General features: G+C 37.7%; 1 protein-coding gene across 2 annotated transcripts in view; it reads right to left on the reverse strand.

Moving 5' to 3' along the window:
- The window catches only part of RFTN2 (raftlin family member 2), a 113,626-nt gene that overhangs the window by 88,644 nt on the left and 4,886 nt on the right, over positions 1 to 20,096 (reverse strand). Inside the window, exons 1-2 of one of the 2 annotated variants that reach the window (XM_077154571.1) lie at positions 9,315 to 9,730; positions 9,049 to 9,195 (exon numbers count right to left, since the gene is read on the reverse strand). In XM_077154571.1, the coding sequence (XP_077010686.1) occupies positions 9,049 to 9,195; positions 9,315 to 9,369 (202 nt within the window). In that variant the 5' untranslated portion in view covers positions 9,370 to 9,730. Of the gene's footprint in view, positions 1 to 9,048; positions 9,196 to 9,314; positions 9,731 to 20,096 lie in introns of those variants that run through there. The other variant, XM_077154572.1, reaches the window with a different exon arrangement.

The following is a 20,096-nucleotide window of genomic DNA, read 5'->3' on the forward strand; positions in this document are numbered from 1 at the left end:
CACCATGACCACTTTGTTCATGAGCCCATTGGGCAATAACAGGAGTTGCTGAGGAAAGAGGCTGACTGGTATCCATAGAATGGGTCATCTTATCCACTTGATTATTAAAATCTTCCTCTGCTGAAGTCACCCTCTGGTGTGCATTCACATGGGACACAAATATCTTCAGGTTTTTAGCCCACTCAGAAAGGTCTATCCACATACTTCTTCCCCAGACCTCTTTGTCACCAATTTTCCAATTATGGTCTTTCCAAGTCCCTGACCATCCAGCCAAACCATTAGCAACAGCCCATGAGTCAGTATACAAACGCACCTCTGGCCAGTTTTCCTTCCAAGCAAAATGAACAACCAGGTGCACTGCTCGAAGTTCTGCCCACTGGGAGGATTTCCCCTCACCACTGTCCTTCAAGGACACCCCAGAAAGGGGTTGTAATGCTGCAGCTGTCCACTTTTGGGTGGTACCTGCATATCATGCTGAACCATCTGTAAACCAGGCCCGAGTTTTCTCTTCCTCAGTCAATTCACTGTAAGGAACACCCCAAGAAGCCATAGCTCTGGTCTGGGAAAGAGAAGGTAATGTGGCAGCAGGAGTGGAAACCATGGGCATTTGTGCCACTTCTTCATGTAACTTACTTGTGCCTTCAGGACCTGCTCTGGCTCTATCTCGTATATACCATTTCCACTTTACAACAGAGTGCTGCTGTGCACGCCCAACTTTATGGCTTGGTGGGTCAGACAACACCCAACTCATGATAGGCAACTCAGGTCTCATGGTAACTTGGCGGCCCATGGTTAAGCGTTCAGTCTCTACTAAGGCCCAATAGCAGGCCAAAAGCTGTTTCTCAAAAGGAGAGTAGTTATCTGCAGCAGATGGTAAGGCTTTGCTCCAAAATCCTAAGGGTCTGCATTGTGATTCTCCTATAGGGGCCTGCCAAAGGCTCCAGACAGCATCTCTATTTGCCACTGACACTTCCAGCACCATTGGATCTGCTGGATCATATGGCCCAAGTGGCAGAGCAGCTTGCACAGCAGCCTGGACCTGTCGCAGAGCCTCCTCTTGTTCAGGTCCCCACTCAAAATTAGCAGCTTTTCTGGTCACTCGATAAATGGGCCAGAGTAGCACACCCAAATGAGGAATATGTTGTCGCCAAAATCCAAAAAGACCAACTAGGCGTTGTGCCTCTTTTTTGGATGTGGGAGGGGCCAGATGCAGCAATTTATCCTTCACCTTAGAAGGGATATCTCGACATGCCCCACACCACTGGACACCTAAAAATTTTACTGAGGTGGAAGGCCCCTGTATTTTTGTTGGATTTATCTCCCATCCTCTGACACGCAAATGCCTTACCAGTAAATCTAGAGTAGTTGCTACTTCTTGCTCACTAGGTCCAATCAACATGATATCATCAATATAATGGACCAGTGTGATGTCTTGTGGGAGGGAGAAACGATCAAGGTCTCTGCGAACAAGATTATGACATAGGGCTGGAGAGTTAATATACCCCTGAGGTAGGACAGTAAAAGTATATTGCTGACCTTGCCAGCTGAAAGCAAACTGTTTCTGGTGGTCCTTACTAATAGCTATTGAGAAAAAAGCATTTGCCAGATCAATAGCTGCATACCAGGTACCAGGGGATGTATTGATTTGCTCAAGCAATGATACTACATCTGGAACAGCAGCTGCAATTGGAGTTACCACCTGGTTGAGTTTACGATAATCCACTGTCATTCTCCAAGACCCATCTGTTTTCTGCACAGGCCAAATAGGAGAGTTGAATGGGGATGTGGTGGGAATTACCACCCCTGCATCTTTCAAGTCCTTAAGAGTGGCAGTAATCTCTGCAATCCCTCCAGGAATACGGTATTGCTTTTGATTTACTATTTTGCTTGGTAGGGGCAGTTCTAGTGGCTTCCACTTGGCCTTTCCCACCATAATAGCCCTCACTGCATGAATCAGAGAACCAACGTGGGGATTCTGCCAGTTGCTCAGTATGTCTATGCCAATTATACATTCCGGAACTGGGGAAATAACTACAGGATGGGTCCGGGGGCCCACTGGACCCACTGTGAGACGGACCTGAGCTAAAACTCCATTGATCACCTGGCCTCCATAAGCCCCCACTCTGACTGGTGGTCCAGAGTGACGTTTTGGGTCCCCTGGAATTAATGTCACTTCTGAACCAGTGTCTAATAATCCCCGAAATATCTGATCATTTCCTTTTCCCCAATGCACAGTTACCCTGGTAAAAGGCCATCGGTCTCCTTGGGGAAGACTTAGAGGAAGGTTAACAGTATAAATTTGTGGCAGTGTAACAGGTTTCTCCCCCATAGGGACCTGGCCTCCCCTTCATTCAAGGGGCTCAGGGTCTGTAAACTGTTTCAAGTCTGGAAATTGGTTAAGGGGCCGTGACTCTGTGTTTTTGTAATTCAGGTTAGACTTCTGTTCCCTTGACCTAGAACTCTTTTGTTTATACAGCTCCAACAAGAATTTAGTAGGCTGCCCTTCTATTGTATTTCTAGGCACCCCATGATTTACTAGCCAATGCCACAAATCTCTGCGTGTCATATAATTTTGATGCCTCCTTTGAGTTTGTTGTCTATTATAATACCCGCATCTACCCTGTCTTTGGTGATTAAGTGCTGCCACCTGGCTTCTGCCAACTCGGGATCCTGTCATCCCCATTGTGTTTAAGGATTCCAGCTCAGTGACAGCAGTTCCTACATTAATATCTGACCTACAGAGAAGGGCAACCACAGAGCTCTTGAGGGATGATGGTGCTAGTCTCACAAACTTATTTCTCACTGTTCTGGTAAAAGGTGCATCCTCTGGACATTCCTGGGGTGTAAGAGCAGGCTTTGCATGATAAATCCACTCTAACATCCCAATCTCTCTAAGCCTCTGGATCCCCTCATCTACATTATACCAGGGCAGTTCTGGCATTTCAACCTCAGGTAATGTTGGCCACCTTTTGATCCATGTTTCAACCAACCACCCAAACAAGCTGTTAACACCTTTTCTAACTGCTCTAGCTATAACATTGAATGTAGAATTTCTGCTTAGTGAGCCCATATCAATAAATTCAGCCTGATCCAGCCTTATATTCCTCCCACCATTATCCCACACTCTTAAAATCCATTGCCACACATATTCCCCTGATTTCTGTCTATATAAATTGGAAAACTCACACAGTTCTTTTGGAGTATAATGTACCCCCTCATGTGTGATACTTTGTACCTCACCTTTAGGGGCCTGTTGGGACTTTAATCTAGTTATAGGTCTAGAAGAAATGAGGGGTGGTGGGGGTGGGTCATGAAAAGAATTAGAAATATCTTCCAAGCCATTTGCTTCAGGGCTTTCATTTGCAGTTTCATCTGGTGAAACAGGATTAATAACTCTAGGGCTAATCCCTTCAGGAGGAGGTTGAGTGGCCAATTCCTCAAGGCAGGCTGGAGGTGGGGCGGCTATGTCCTCAGGGCAGACTATTACAGGGTTATCTAAAGAAGGCTCAGCATGGTCTAGGGTTTCAACCTCACCCCCAACATCATTATCAATCCATATGTCACCATCCCATTTTTCAGGGTCCCACTCCTTTCCAATCAATGCCCTCACTTTAACGGCAGACACCATGCAAGACTGAGATTTCAGTTTACGTTGTAAAGTTGCTACTCTAACAATAAGATTCTGAGTCTGATTTTCAGAGATCTCAAGTCTATGGCTACAGGAAATAAAATTTTCCTTCAGGATACTCATAGAAACCTCTACATCTTTCAGATGGCACTTAAGCTTCTTGTTTGAAGCCTTAAGCCCATCCCTTTCACCCTTTAATGTAGACAGTGTATCTAACAACAACCAACCAACATCTCTATAACTCTTATTTCTACAAAACTCTGTAAAGGTGTCAAAAACATTATCCCCCAGAGTCTGGCTTCGTACAAGCGAAGCATTAGGAGAATCGAATGATGATATTTTGACTATCTCCTTTGCCAACTCAGTCCATGGATTGGGAGTGTCATTCTGATTATGGGAATCAGAGTCCTTAGTGTCTCTGAGCCCAGTCAGAGTAGAAAACCATTCATAAAAACCCATTTTTAAGATTCTGCTCCTTAAGAACCACTCCTGGTACCAAGATGTATTAGTTAGGGTTCTCTAGAGAAACAGAATCAACAGGGAACACTTGCAAATATAAAATTTATGAAAGTGTCTCATGTGACCGTAGGAACGCGGAGTCCAAAATCCACAGGGCAGGCTGCGAAGCCGATGACTCCAATGGATGGCCTGGATGAACTCCACAGGAGAGGCTCACCAGCCAAAGCAGAATGGAACCTGTCTCCTCTGAGTCCTCCTTAAAAGGCTTCCCATGATTGGAGTTAGCATCACTAATTGCAGAAGACACTCCCCTTTGGCTGATTACAAATGGAAATCAGCTGTGGATGTAGCTAACGTGATCATGACCTAATCCTATGGAATGTCCTCATTGCAACAGACAGGCCAGCGCTTGCCCAATCAGATGAACAGGTACCACAACTTGGCCAAGTTGACAACTGTCCCTAACCATGACATCCTCTTTCATCATGTCCTTTATTCTACCCCTTGCAGTCTCATCCTTTCTGCTGCTCCTAACATGTGGGTCCTCATGGTTATGAGCTTTAATTGCCACAAGGAGTCGTCTCCTTTTCTCCCCACTGCAAACCAGCATTAATCTTCTTCAAACCCTTCTCCATATCTATCAACTACTTGTTCAAAGACCCTTTACAGCTATTTACTAGCCATAGAATCAAGTCTTAACTCTTTAGCCAAGAAATCAGAGCCTTTCGTATTTCAACATTTCCTGTTTCTCCCCTGCAAAGCCTCTCTTAGCTCACTGCTCTATTTACTAGCCTTTAATCATGTCTCAACTTCTCAGATTTTCTACTTATCCAAGTCCTACTTTTTCCTCAGCCAAATTCCAAATGCTCCTATGCAAAATGATTTCTCCTTTTTATGACACCTTTTATAGCACACCATTTCTTCTACTTGTAATGTGCAATGTGGTTTTTACATTCATTTAACAAAATTTATTGAACATCCATCATGCGCCAAATGTGCTAGACACAGGGGCTATACAGAGTTGGCCAAGAAATAGTTCCTGAACTTGAGGAACAATCTTGCCCAGTTTGACCAATTAGAATATAAAATACTTAAGGGCAGAGACTAGGTCTTATTCTTCTTTCTATTACCAGTACCTATTAGCATCTTCTATGGAATGCATATATAACATGTATTTATTGCTGTTAACAATGATGAGAGACAATGAGAGTTCCTTGCTCTAACAATGAAGCAAGCTAGAAGCTAGCAACATTTTACTCAATATTCTTTTATGTAATATTACTCAAAATTCAAATAAGGAAACTACTAACTTTTTCTGTTGGGTGTTTAGGATGCAGAAACTCTTTTCACTCATAAAGCTATAAATGCTCTAAAAATCCTTATCGCTATTATTCTTCAGATTGTTTTCTGAGAGTGTTTAAGTACTAAGCCTGCACTGGCTAGCCATTTGGGGACATTTTGCAGAGATAATTTAGCTTTTCATTAAGAAATGCTATACTCATACACATACATATGCACCTGCATTTATAATACACATTAATAAATACACCTTAAGAAATCTCCAGACAACTTCAAATTTTCATGGATAAGAAGGAATAAAAAGCTATTTAAGAACTGTTACCATGTCATTAGATGATGCAAGAAATTATTACCATAAAATAATCCAGAAAACATCAAGAAATTATAATGAAACCACAAAGCCCCCCAAATTCAGCCTATAGTGATGGAACTTGATGTTTCCTAAGAGTTTGTTTTTATCTCTTTTATATTCCCTAAAATACCCAGCACAGGAGGTACTCCAATAACATTTGTCCAATTACTATTGCACAAAAGAATAATGCTATGGCCAGGATAGGAAAATGTGAGTGAACTCTTGAAGTGGACATGTACGCCATCAATAATTAATTACTACTCATCAGAGGGGAAAATGCAAGAATTGTTTTAATGATCCGAACAGGTTGGTCCAAAGTTTTCATGAAGGAACAGGGTTTTGGAGGAGGAAAGGGATCCACTTTGTCAGATGGGAATCAGGTTTTCTCAAAAGGGGAGATGACAATGGTTAACTTTTATTAAGTGCTTACTAAATGCCAGGAACTTTTTCAAGTAGATTATTTTTTATTAATTTATTTAATCCTTAACACAACTGTATGAGGTAAACAGCTCATATTAGAATCCCCATATTACAGATGAGGAAACTAAGATAGAGCAATGTTTTCTAACTTGCACAAAAAAGTGTTTAGATTCAGAATCCAGGGACTTTTACTTCAGCTTTGTGTGCTTAATTACTGTGTTATTATCTCTCTCATCGAGCTGTAAATAAAAATAAAAAAGAAAGAAAGACAGAAAGAAAGAAAATTGTGGCTAAGAAAGAGAGACTGGGAGGAGTAAATTGTTTTCTGGGGTAGAGTTTTGAAGGGGAAAGCAGAGAAAAGTAGAAGGTGAAGTGGATGACAAGTGAGTTCAGCTGTAATAAAGGGGGTAATTTTGAAACAGTTCAAGGAAATAGGAATAGCATTTAATTTTCCTAAAGTAAGCACAGTACCATTAAACTCTGTGTAATGTTCTCTGAAATGTACCTATAATATTGTTTGTGTGCGTGCACGTGTGTATGTGTGTCTCAGAGAGAAAAAAAAAGGAAGATGTAACCGAATGGAAAATAAATACATGGCACTGAAAGTTTCAAAGGTTTTCCACCTTTTGCCGCCACTGGGACTTTACTCCCATCCTTATCCCTTGGCCTCTGTTTGGAAAAACTGAGGCAAAATGAGGTGAAAAACTGAGGCAAAATGAAGTGAAAGATAGATTCATCATGAGCCCTCACAGCTGCCACCAGGACATTTTGTTTTTTGAAAGGTTGCCCATTGCATGGTAGTCTCTGAGAGGCGGAACGTGCCACACTCTTCAATACTCATTATAGCAATCCCAGGGCAGAATGGCTGATGCTAAATATATGGCTGGCAAATTTTAACCCAACATTGACTCACTCCTGTATGCACTGGAGTGGCAGGCAGAAGTCAGAGACAACAGAAGACAGTCAGGGAAACCATGATCTGGAAGATGGCTGGTAGAGTTGGCTGATGCTGAGAGAAATGGCTTTTGAGGCAAAGGCAATAGGAAAAAAAACAAAACATGTGGAAGAGGTGGAGAGAAATGGGGCCCCAGGAGTCAAGGCGCCTCTAACCAAATAGGAACCAGGTGCAAATTTAAAATATGTGCCTGCTTTGTGTGTTAACATTTGCACAGTATACTCTTCCCTACATGATAAAGCAGTATTTTCATTTAAAATACTCTATTAACTACCCAAACATCTAGAGTGGAAGGCAAAAATTATACTCCTGTCATACAGAGAAGGCCTTCTGATAATAACAAAATCAAAAATGACTTTTGAAGAAAGCTACAGAGCTTTCTGACTCAAGGATGACTGCACTTACTTAAATTTATTTGAGATTTTTAATATTGTTGGCAGGAGATGATTGAGTAAAACTTTTAAATTTCTTTAAGCCCCATGATCCTATGGTGGATTGTGCAAATAAACAGCAGGTCTTAAAGTGCAGCTCAAAATGGCTCTGGCCTAAAATTCTATGAATAGACAAGTTTCCTTCAAGCTAAGGAGAATGTGTGTTTGTGTCCTATGGATTTATAGATAGTAGTCCTAAAATATAACTCACAAGAAAAATCAGTTTATCACAAATATTTTCTAAAATGAAGGATTTTGAATAAATACAGAAAAAAACGCATCTGTTTGGTTACTTCTCTGAGTTTTAACATCTTAATCCATTTTTAACTTTCATAAATAGAAAGGAAATGAAGAATGTTGACATTTTCCTTGCAGCCTTAGCTTTAGATGAAAATGGAAATGTGACTCTGTTTAAAAGATATATACACAGATTTTACATATGCCCTGGAAGGGAATTTGTTTGTTGGCCAGCTCAATTTTTGACAAAGAAAAATGGGCTGCTCCTAGTCCTTGCACAAAGATGTACTGTTTCCAGAGCTTACCGAGAAAAAAATGGAGAATTTGTGTTTAAGTTGAAAAAAGATCAAGATATTATTCAACATGATAATTTAATTAGTATAAATTTCTATGCATTGATAAAATTTATGTCTTAGAGTTAAAAGTACAGCACTGTAGTAAGAACTTAAATGACTATCATCTGGAAATTCTACATCAGGTAAGACTCTAAATTTTAATTTTAGTACCTCATAATAAAACATATAGTTCTGCTTTTTTACAAGCTAGGTTTTATCCGTGTAATGTACAGTATTCTAAAGTTTCCAAAATAAGAGAGGCAAAGTATTTGTGAAGTCCAGCTGCCTCTGTTCCTTCCACAGGGCTGCCATCTGGGCTTGTTTATTTGTGTTTTCCACTTTCTGGAACAGGGAGTTTTTCAGTTAGAGACAGGGCACCAAGCAAAGGAAATGTCTTACAGAATGCCACCTTTTTATCCTTTTACGGTATTTTCAAACTTCAAGTTTAGTTTTAAATGATTAGCACAATAAACTATCAAATGATTAGCACAATCACAAAAATTAACACAGTCGGAAACCTCAAGATTGTCTTAGCAAATAATCTTCCACACAAATACAAATACTATTTCCTACATGCTACCTTCTTTTGCTCTTTAGACCCTTTTCAAAACACAAACTGTCATTAAGGCTATGGGTATTTGACCTGGAAATTGAACAAATACTTATTAAATAAGTATTTGATTTTAAAATGTAAGAAATATTTCCAAGAAATTTTTCTCCTTTCATAGAGTACGTATAAGCCATGTTACAAAAAAAGCAAACAAAACAAATCTTTCAAAATATAAATAAGGAACAAAGCATTGTTATGAAACTGATTTTATAATTTGATTATGAAGAACAGTTTAAAAGTTCACAAGCCAGTGATGAAAAAATTAGTAATCTCTTATTTTTTAAACATTTCATTTAATAGATAAAATAAAGCAAAAAAGTACCTTGTAATGTAAAATCCAACAACATATATTCGTAAGCAAATTCTGTCTTTGTTTCCACTTGTGGTCTCTTCAGGGTAGAAAATATTTTTCCAGGGCTGCTATCATCAGGGTCTTCTAGCTTTCTAAGTCCACACCCCATGGCAAAATCTGTAAGGAATTAAATTGCAGGAAAGGGGAGGGAGAGCAGCAAATTCTGTTGTTTAAGCGGCAAAAAGAAAGTTACAGACTTAACTGTTTTGATTTTGTTTCAGCTAAACCATTAATACCCAGAAAGAAAACTTTTACGTCCAAAGAAGGGAGCTGAAGACTTTTTCTATCCATTTTTCTGTAAAGTCGTTGAGCCCATGATTAAGCTACAGCTCGGGGAGGCTGGGCTTGATTTTAAGAGAAACACGCCAAGCTGCTGCAATTTAGCGGACAACTTCTATGCCACGTCAATTTACAGCCAGCCCCTACCAGAGTTCTGTTGCTTAGGGCACCAACAGTGCTTTCTTCATCCCAGTTGGCTGGATGATAAAGAGATGTCCAAAAACAAAAATAAAAAGGCAAAAGTGCAATTAGATTTAATTATCTACAAATAGAAAATATATTCAGGCACAGTGGCATACAACTCTTTTTCTGTTTTCTCTCCTCCCTCTTTCCTGCACCCACACTCCTTCCTCCCCCTACCATCAAGAAAGCAAAAGCGGGAGGGAGGTGGGGGTGGAGGTGGTGGAGAGAGAGAGAGAGAGAGAGAGAGAGAGAGAGAGAGAGAGAGAGAGAGAGAGAGAGAGATCTAGTCAGATAGAAGAAATGAAAGAAATGGAGTCTCAACAGGGTTGGAAATAAAAATTTCCAGAAAGGAAGTCAACTTTAAGAGGAAATGGTTTCTGGTATATAAAAGGAAAAGAAAAAATACAGTTAAAAAAAAAAACAAACACAAAATTTAAATAGTCTTTCAGTAGCACTTTTGAGGATTTCTTTCCCTGTGACTTTTTTTTGTTTTTTCCTGGAAAACTTATATGCTGATTAAAACAGATATAAAATTTTATGTAAAAAGATTTTAATAAAATGATTTTTTATTTGCAAAGGAGAGACAGGTGAATAATTTGTTTTCCCAATATCCTTCAAGTAATCTAAAGCTCTCTACTATGAGAAAGCTTATGATAGTTACTAATATAACACTTCTCCAAGTCTGAAAGTATCCTTAATGAAAAAAAAAATTTTGATTCAATCTTACAAATTGCCACTTACTTGATGTCAAGAGCCATTTATAATGGCCCAATCATCATTAGTAGTTATTGCATTTCACCATTTACAGGTCAGGTGGTATGATGTACTCATCAAAACTGTGAGCCCTGGAATTAGGTCTCCTGGTTCATATCTTCTACTGCCTACTACAGAGGTGACCTTGGGCACACACCCATACCCAGAGAGTTTTCTCTATTATTAACGCTTTGCATTAGTTCAGTAACTTTGTTACAATTGACAAAACAATATAATTATTATTATATTATTAACTCTAGTCCATAGTTCACATTAGGGTTCACTGTATTGAACAGTGCTATGGTTGTTTTTTTCTAATATTCTAGTATGTCCCTAAAATTTCCCTTTTTAACCACATTCAAATATAAAACTGTGGTGTTAATTACATTCACAATGTTGTGCTACCATCATATCATCCATTACCAAAACTTCTCCATCACCCCAACAGAAACTCTGTACCAATTAAGCATGAACTATTCTCCATTTCTCACTGCCAGCTAGGCCCCTGGTAACTTCTATTCTAGTTTCTGATGCTATGGGTTCCCTTATTCTAATTATTTCGTATCAGTGAGGTCATACAATATTTGTCCTTTTGTGTCTGGCTTATTTCATTCAACATGATATCTTCAGGGTTCATCCCAAGTTGTAGCATATATCAGAACTTCATTCCTTTTCACAGTGTGTATCTATATCTATATCTTTATCTCTATCTCTATCTATATCTATATACCATATTTTGTTTACTCATTTGTTGATGGATATTTGGGTCGCTTCCATCTTTTGGCAATTGTGAATAATGCCTCTATTAACATTGGTATGCATGTATCTGTTTGAATCCCTGTTTTCAATTCTGTTGGGTATATCTAATACTGGGATTGCCAGGTCATACAATAATTCTATACTTAACTTTCTGAGGCTGGACCATTTTACATTCTCACCAATGACACATGAATGTTCCTGTTTTTCCACATCCTCCCCAACATTTATTTCTATTTTTTTAATAGTAGTCATTCTTGTAGGTGTAAAATGGTATCTTGTAGTTTTGTTTTGCAATTCCCTAATGGCTAATGATGTATAATTTCTTTTTCATGTGCTTATTGGCCATTTGTATATCTTCTTTACAGAAATGTCTATTCAAGTCTTTTGCCTATTTTTAAATTGGGTTGTTGTTGGTTTTTGTTGTTGTCTTTTTGTTATTGTTGTAGGACTTCTTTAAATATCCTAGATATTAAACCCATATTGGATATGTGGTTTCCAAATATTTTTTTCCCATTCTGTATGTTGTCTTTTTACCATCATGATGAAGTGCTTTGATGCACAGTTTTAATTTTGATGAAGTCCTATTTATCTATTTTTTTTTTGTTGTTGCATATCTTTTGGGAATAAAGCTTTCAATGTAAACTATTGCCTAACACAAGTCCTGAAGATGCTTCCCTATGTTTTCTTCTAAGAGAGCTCTTTTATTTAGATCTTGTATGAGTCAAAATTTTTTATTGGGAACTGGATATTTCAGATAATATAACAACTCTGGGTAATGGTCTCTCCACTTTGGGGCTTGTTATAGTTATTTGTTCAATAATTGGATTATTTTAGTGAAGTCTATTTCCCAACCCACTTTCGCAGCCCTAGCTAGTATTAAGTCTCCAATGTTGCTACTCAGGGAGGCAAGGCTTTCGGTATGTCTACAGTCACTCCGAGATGACAGTAGTACAGGTAGGGCTCTCTTCCACTCTTTCTCTGACTGTACTTAGCTGGTTAAGTTCTACCAGCTGCCGCCTTATTGGTCTATTGTTTACAACAATTCCCTGGGGTATAAATTCCTCTAAAAACTATCACCGGCTCTCCTGATGGAATAGTTTCTGAGGTTTCTGTTTGACATTCGTTCTGACCTCAGGAGTCCTCCTCCCACCTGTCCTATTTCCTAGTTCTCTCCTGCAAATTAACTGGTTTGTAGTCTAAGCTGTATCCTCATTAGATCCATGAATCTCTTCCCAATTCCCTTCAACACAACCGCCACTATTTTTGAAAGTGCTCCTAGGTCTAAATTTCTCCATGCTCTGTTGCAAGTGAAGTCAGTTCTTCAGTGAAAAGGTTAGGAGCTGTTTTATGGCCTGCTTCTCCCCTCAGGCAAAATCTCTTAGTCAGGACTCTGGATCTGAAGATGGAGACAATGGCAGGCTTCTTTCTGAGTGACATCCTGACTCTTGAAGCTGAGAGTTTGGTGGGTATGGGACTGTAACTTGAGTCCCTCTCAGTTGCCTCTCTTGGCATGGTAGCCACTTCACTAGATGGAAAGGGCTCTTGGGGCCACCGAATTTTCTGCACATCATGCCCAAGGTAAAGTCCACATTTCACAATAAGTGAGGAGTGGGCAGAAGAAGAGAGCTAGCCCTATTTCTCCACTGTGCTTGTCTAGGACTTAGTCTTAACAGTAGTCAGCTGGAAGCAGATGAGAAATGCTTAACTCCTGCTTCTTCAGGAAGAAAGCTCTCTGGCTGGGAACCTGGGGGAGAGGGAGAGAAAGCCCTAGGTTCTTGGCTGCAGCAGCCTGGAGTAGTCTGCCTTGCTGAGTTGGGAGAGGGGAGTGAGGGAATGGTCTTGGTTCCATGAAATTTTTGCAGATTTTCTTGAATAGATGTTTCTTCATTTGCTATTTGCCTTTAGGATTATTTTGGGATTATTAGGATTATTTAAAAATAGTTTTCACCAGTTTCACTGGGGAGTGGGTGAGGGCATTCAAACCAGTGGTTGATTTGAAGGTATGTATGTTGTTATATAAACACTTTTACTCAAGAAATTTTTGGCATGTCCATTTTGTCCTTATGGATAATTTACATTTTTCTTTTGAAATAAATGCTCTTTCCTGTGTGGATTTTAAAAACGGTTTTTCTCCCACCTTTGGTATTTATAATATAAAGAGTAAGATATGGATTTAAGCCATTTTTCTTTTACTTCAATATCCAACTGTTACAGCCACATTTACTTCCAATGAGAATTCTCAACCAATTAATTATGTTTCCCTAGGTTTGTCATATATTGAGTAATTAGGGTAACTTTTGAAATGTTTCCTATTTTTAGTCACTTTGTATATTGAATTATATTTGCTTGTTGCCATTGGGAGAGTTCATGGACAGCTTTCAGTTCTGTACAGCTAACAAACGGTTCTGGTTGTAAATGGGGTTTCCTCCAAGTAAAGGTTGGTATGTGGCTGTAGATGTAAATTCTTGTCTATGCTCTACTATGGGCTCACTTAGTTCTTGAATGAAATGATTGAACCTTAATTAGGCAAGTATGGATTACCCGAATTCACCAAAATCTTAATGCTTCTAAAAGATAATAATGTGTCATCCAACTCATTTCCTACAGAGAAGAGCTTGTGCATATTAGTAACTTTAAAATAAAACCTATTTTAAGTGGTCTTGCACAAGGAATAAGTGCAACAATAATACAAGAAATATTTACTATGCTCCTACTGTGTATATTAGATATTATAGGAGACACAAAAATGAAAAAGTCAGTTTCTACTCTCTAGAATTTACATGCCAGCAGAGGGAATAGATACTATATACTATGAACTATACATGCTCCCTAGAGTAGTATCTTTAATTTTCAAAACAAAACAATATTCTAGGTGTAGTTATTGTTATTTCTTTTTTAGTTTAGGCACTAAGGCTGAGAGAGGTTAAGCGATTTGTTTGCAGTGATGTTTGGTCTGTGTAACTTCGTCATTCCAAATGTTGTATTATAGTTTCTCACTAAATATCCTTTCTGAGACTTGGGAGATTTATTTAGAGAGCATTAACCTGAAACTTGACCTTGAGATCTTTACTTAGACATTATATGCAGGACAGGAATTTAAGTCACAAGGAAGAAATGATAATAAAAATTTATGAAACCAGTTGCTCTTCTAAGTGCTTAAATATATTTTGATTATCCTTGCAACAACCCCCTGAGGTGGGTACTATTATCATCATGCTGATTTTACAAATGAGGAAACAGAGGCACAAAGAGATTAAGTAACTTGCTTAAGGTCACACAGCTGGTTTGCAGCAGTATTTGAATCAGTATTTGGCTCTAGTGACCATGCCCTTAATTACTACTCCATATGGCCTCTAAGTTAGAGTCCTTTAGGAAAAGAAAACAGAAATTTTGTTGGAAAAATTGATGTCTTTTTGTTTATTTTTAAGTATCTAAAAAGTCACTTTGTTAAAATTTAAGATCATTAATGAGGGTCCTTGCTTTTAAGAAGGAAAATATGGAAAGATAAATATTATTTATTTTGTGCTAGAAGAAGAGAAGCAATAATGGAAAAAAACTACATTAGCCCAAAGTTGTTGAACGTATCTTGGTACTTAACTCAATCTGACTTTCTGAGCTACAATTACCATCAATTTCCTTTATTTCTGATGGAAAATATTTTCAGTTATGAGATTAATTTCTCTGATCTTACACATGTTCTTTTAATTTTTCATTTTCATTTATTTCTAAATATAGAATATGCCAAAGAAGATGAAGAAACATGACTGGACTACCTAAGCCTGACATAATATAACAGCTTTTGACTGCTATAAAGGACATTTGCCATTCAATTTCCCACCTGAACTCCTGTTTTTGGATAACCCCTCTCTTACAGATATTGCTTAGAAGGTTTATTCTGTCTCTGCAGAAGCGCAAAAGCCAGATATTTGCCTTCCTAGTCTCCCTTGCAATTAGGGCACAGGCATGTGACATAGATTCTGCCAATCATATGTACTAGGCTGAACTTTGATCTAAGAGCTAGTGACACACAAAAAAATCAGGGGCTAGATCTGGTGAGAGTGGCAGTAGCCATGACAACATCCATTGCCCAGGATGGGTGGATTCACTGGTGTGAACAGTGGGGTCTCTGCCTACTAGCAGCATCAGTGATGTCAAAGGACCAGCTTTGCAGCCTGACCTTGGTGGACCTTGCTACTGGCTGTGCCACTTCCAAGCCTGCTTCTCCAGTTCTTCTGATATCCCTTAATAAATTCTCTTTCTGCTTAAATTAGCTAGAGGTTGTTTCTTTGACTTTCAATTAAGGACTGATATAAACGCCAAGAGCAACTATTGCCTGTATAATTCTTATAGCAATTATGAATCTACTTATGACTAAAAACATACTGTTATTTAAATATTTTATGATACAAAATAAACTTTCATGGATTTAATTTTGCCTCAACCATTCTGTTAGATCTTTGAGGGCTGGGATTGGTTCTCTTTCACCTACCAGATCATATTTAGTGACTGGATTTGAGAATCTATAGTAAGGAAGAAGAGGAATAAAAATTTATGTTGTACTGGAACTTCCCTCTGGGTATTGGACCAAAAAAAAAAATTGGTAATACCAAAGTGCTTGCTTCATCAAGTCCTTGAAAGATATTCAGTATCTTGCAACATTCAAAAGTGCCTTTTCAACATTGAGTTTTCACCACTCATCATAGGTTGAATTGTGTCCCTCCAAAAGATATGTTCAAGTCCTAATTCCTGGTCCTTATTTGGAAACAGGGTCTTTTAAGACGTGATTAGATGAGACCAAACTTGATTAGGGTGGGCTCTAATCCAATATATGACTAGAGTCCTTATAAGAAGAGAAAATTTGGACACAGTCACAGACACAAGAAGACTCTGTGAATCTGGAGAGAGATGAATTTATAAGCCAAGTAATGCTAAGGATCCAGCAAACACCAGAAGCTAGAAGAAGCAAAGAAGGATTCTCTTTTATGGATTTCAGATCAAGCATGGCTCTGCTGACACATTGATTTTAGACTTCTAGCATCCAGAACTGTAAGAAAATAAATTTATGTTGTTTCAAGCCATGTAGTTTTTGGTACTTCACTGTGGCAGCCCTAGGAAACTAAGTACTTAAATGTACTACTAGTTTCATAATGTAGTCAAATTCCTGATTAATGAATTATTCCTGCCCCATTTATTGAAAAAGCTGTTTTGTTTCTAGTGATTAGGAACATTACCTTCATCACATATAGGCTAAGATTTGTATTTTGATACATTGTTCCATAGTCTAGCTTCTCAGCACCACACATGGCAAAAATTTTTATTTTTTTAAATAATATTTCAATGTTCAGCAGTTTTCTATGTTATTAGTCTTTTAAAATAAAGTTTTGGAGGAGTGGGTTCAGTGGTACAATGCGCACCTACCAGGCGGGAGACCTAAATTCAATTCCGGGCCCATGTACCAAAAAAAAAAAAAAAAAAAAGGAAATACAAAATAAAGTATTGACTATTCTTAACTGTTAGTTCTTCTAAACTAACAGTTTTCAAAGTGTGTGCCATACAATAGTTTCTAAAGAGGTGCACGCTTTGGTGAAGAGAGGGTCTTTGAACACAAGGGAGCCCAAGCAGGAAGGATCCTGGGTCCCCCTCCATCCAGTCTTCAAATTGGACAGCTTAGCACTTATCAGTTTCATATACCCCAAACTCAAAATCCACAATGTTCAAAAAAAGGACACCATTTACATTATAACTAAAATTATGCAATCTGGATTAAGTCTAACAAAATATAAATTGGACTTGTATGTAGAAAATCAAAACTTTACTCAACAGGATTAAAGTAAATAGAGAGATAGCTGAAGTCATTCTTAGATACACTTACTATCATAAATACATCAATCTCCCTCACCCTTGACCTATATGATTTAATGACCTATATGATTTAATGTAACAACCTAAACCCTACAGGGTTTTTGCATGGGACTTGGCAAGTTGATTATAATATTTATATGGAAAAGAAAAGGGCCGAGAACGGCTAAGATAATTAGGAAAAAGTATTAGGAGGGGAGATTAGTACTCCATATATTAAGGCATCATTAAGCTATCATAATGAAAATAGAGTGCTTTTGACAAGGCATAGACAAAATATGGACAAGAATAAATTACAGAAGAACAGAACAGAATAAAGAGCTTAGAAACACACACTGTGTGCTGGTTTGAAAGGATTACGTATCCTAGAAAAGCCAATTTTAAATTCTGATCCTTCTTGTGGAAGCAGCTGTTTCTTTTAATCCCTATTCAGCACTGTACGGTGGGAATTTGATTAGATTATTTCCACAGAGATGTGACACACCCAATTGTGGGTATTAAGCTTTGATTAGAGGGAGATGTGACTCCACCCATTCCAGGTGGGTCTTGAGTAGTTTACTGGAATCCTTTTAAAGAGGAAGCATTTTGGAAAGAGCCACGGGAACCATGACAGTCCACGCAACCAGAGACCTTTGGAGATGAAGAAGGAAAACACCCCCAGGGAAGTTTCATGAAATAAGAAGCCTGGAGAGAAAGTCAGCAGGCGTTGCCATGTTCACCATGTGCCTTTCTCGTTGAGAGAGAAAACCTGAACGTCACTGGCCTTCTTGGACCAGGGTATCTTTTCCTGGTGTCTTAGATTGGACATTTTTATAGCCTTGTTTTAATTTGGACATTTTCACAGCTTTAGAACTGTAAACTAGCAACTTAATAAACTCCCCTTTTAAAAAGCTGTTCCATTTCTTGGTATATCACATTCTGGCAGCTTTCAAACTAGAACATCCTGCATATATGGAAATGTAATATATGATAGTGGTGGCATGACAGATCATTTGGGAAATGGAGCTGGACAAGTGTTTATCCTAACAAGAAAAAAATTGGATTCCTACCTGAAATTATGCATAAAAATTTCAATTCTACAAGAATTTAAATGTCAAAAGCAAAAAGTTAAAAACTTTATATAAAAATATGGAAAAAGATTTATTCCTACCTTAGAGTTCAAAAGTATTTCTTAAGGCAAAAAGTTATAACCATAAAATAAAATTTGATAAATTTTAGTATATTAAAATTAAGAACTTCTATTCATTATTACAACTTAAGGTAAAAAGACAAGATAGAAATTGGGTAACGCCATTAGCAACATGTCAACTAATAAAGGAACAGTATCAAGAATATATAAAGATGAGAAATCTATTATGATGAATAAAAAGTTCAAGCAAAACATGGGACCCCAAACCACTGCTGTGCACAAGAAAGGGCAAACTCAGTAAACTCAATAAATTTGGATCAATATGGTAAATAAAAAGTTCAAACAAAACTTGGGACTAAAAAACTGTGGTTAACAGAACAGGGCAAACAATAAATCAAAAATAATTTTTTATTGGGTGAGCCACAATGGCTCTAGTAGGCAGAGTTTTTGCTGCCATGCCAGAGACCTGCGTTTGATTTCCTGTGTGCCTGCCCACATAAAAAATATATATTTTTAATAGCACTGGTAAATTTGGTTTGTTGTATTTCATACAAACACAATGTTTAGAACTTAAGAATTATAAGGGAATGCACTTATGATACAAAAATTTTATAATTGCTATTCTTAAATTATGTTTAAGAAATTATGTTTGGGGACTGGGAAATTTATTTTTACATTGTTTATAGCCAATTGCTTCTGTACTTATCAATTTAAATCCTGTGGGTCTTTTTTATCTTTCTCAATGTCAAATTTTATCATCATCTTTTTAAATAATTCACTTTATTAAAATGTTAAAAAAGAATAAAGAACTTTTGAAAATAAAAAGACAAACCAATAGAAAAATAGACATGAAATATAAATAGGTACTCCACAGGCGAAGAAACATACATGGCTAATAAATACATGAAGAGATGCTCAACTTTGCTTGTAATCCAGGAAATGCAAATCCAGACCATAGTGAGATTTTTTTTTGTGTTAAAACACATATAACAAATATGTATTTTTAATCATTTTAAAGTGTATTAAGAACATTCACAATGTTGAACAACTGTTACCACTATCTATTTCCACAACTTTTTTTTATCCATTAAGCAGTCACTCCCCATTCTCCCCTCCCCACAGCCTCTGGCAACCACTACTCTGCTTTCTGTCTCTAAAGGTGTGCCTACTCTAAACCCTTCGTATAAATGGACTCGTATACTTCATGGCATTTTGTGTCTAGCTTCTTTCCTTTGCCATAATGTTTTCAAGTTTCATCTATGTTGTAGCAATATATCAGCCCTTCATTCTTTTTATGGTTGAATAATATTTCATTTTGCGGATAAACCATATTTTGTTTATCCATCCATTCGAAACATCTGGGTTATTACCAGCTTTTGGCTATTATGAATAGTGCTACTATCAACATTAGAAAGATAACATTTCTCTCCCATTTGACTGAGAAAAAAAATTAAGATGACTGTCAATACCAAATATTGAAGAGACTTCTTCAAGGATATGTTGCTGTTGGGAGCGTAAATTTGTTTAACCATGTTGTAAAAGAATTGGCATTTAACTTGTGAAATGGAACATTCACCCACTATATGATCCAGCAATTTCATTCCTAGGTATATACGTAAGAGAAACTTTAGCATATGACTACCAGGAGACATATACATGAATGTTAAAAGCAGTATTATTCCTAAGAGCAAAAAGCTTGGACCTATCCAAATGTGTATCAAGAGGTTTCTTTCGAAGAGTTTGAACGTAAAGGGAAAGAAAAAATTAAGCAGTAATGGAGACTGAGATTTTTTTTAAAGATGGGGGGGAACAACCCTGCATATATGTATCATTGAAGCATAGATTCATGAAAAAGGAAGAAAAAATAATGATAAGAAATGCTGGAGGACCTGACTGCTTAGATCCTTACCCTCAATGTGTCTCCTAGTTTTGGAGGGTTTTGTACATCCCCTCCAGTTTTAAGTTTTTGTCTTTCACTTGCCTTTCTGAAACTGCTGGATCAAATAGAGCACATCAACTAGAGATCCCAGACGATATTTATTTTACCCATTATACC

Source organism: Tamandua tetradactyla, chromosome 3 (genome assembly GCF_023851605.1).
Source record: "Tamandua tetradactyla isolate mTamTet1 chromosome 3, mTamTet1.pri, whole genome shotgun sequence".
Taxonomy (NCBI): domain Eukaryota; kingdom Metazoa; phylum Chordata; class Mammalia; order Pilosa; family Myrmecophagidae; genus Tamandua; species Tamandua tetradactyla.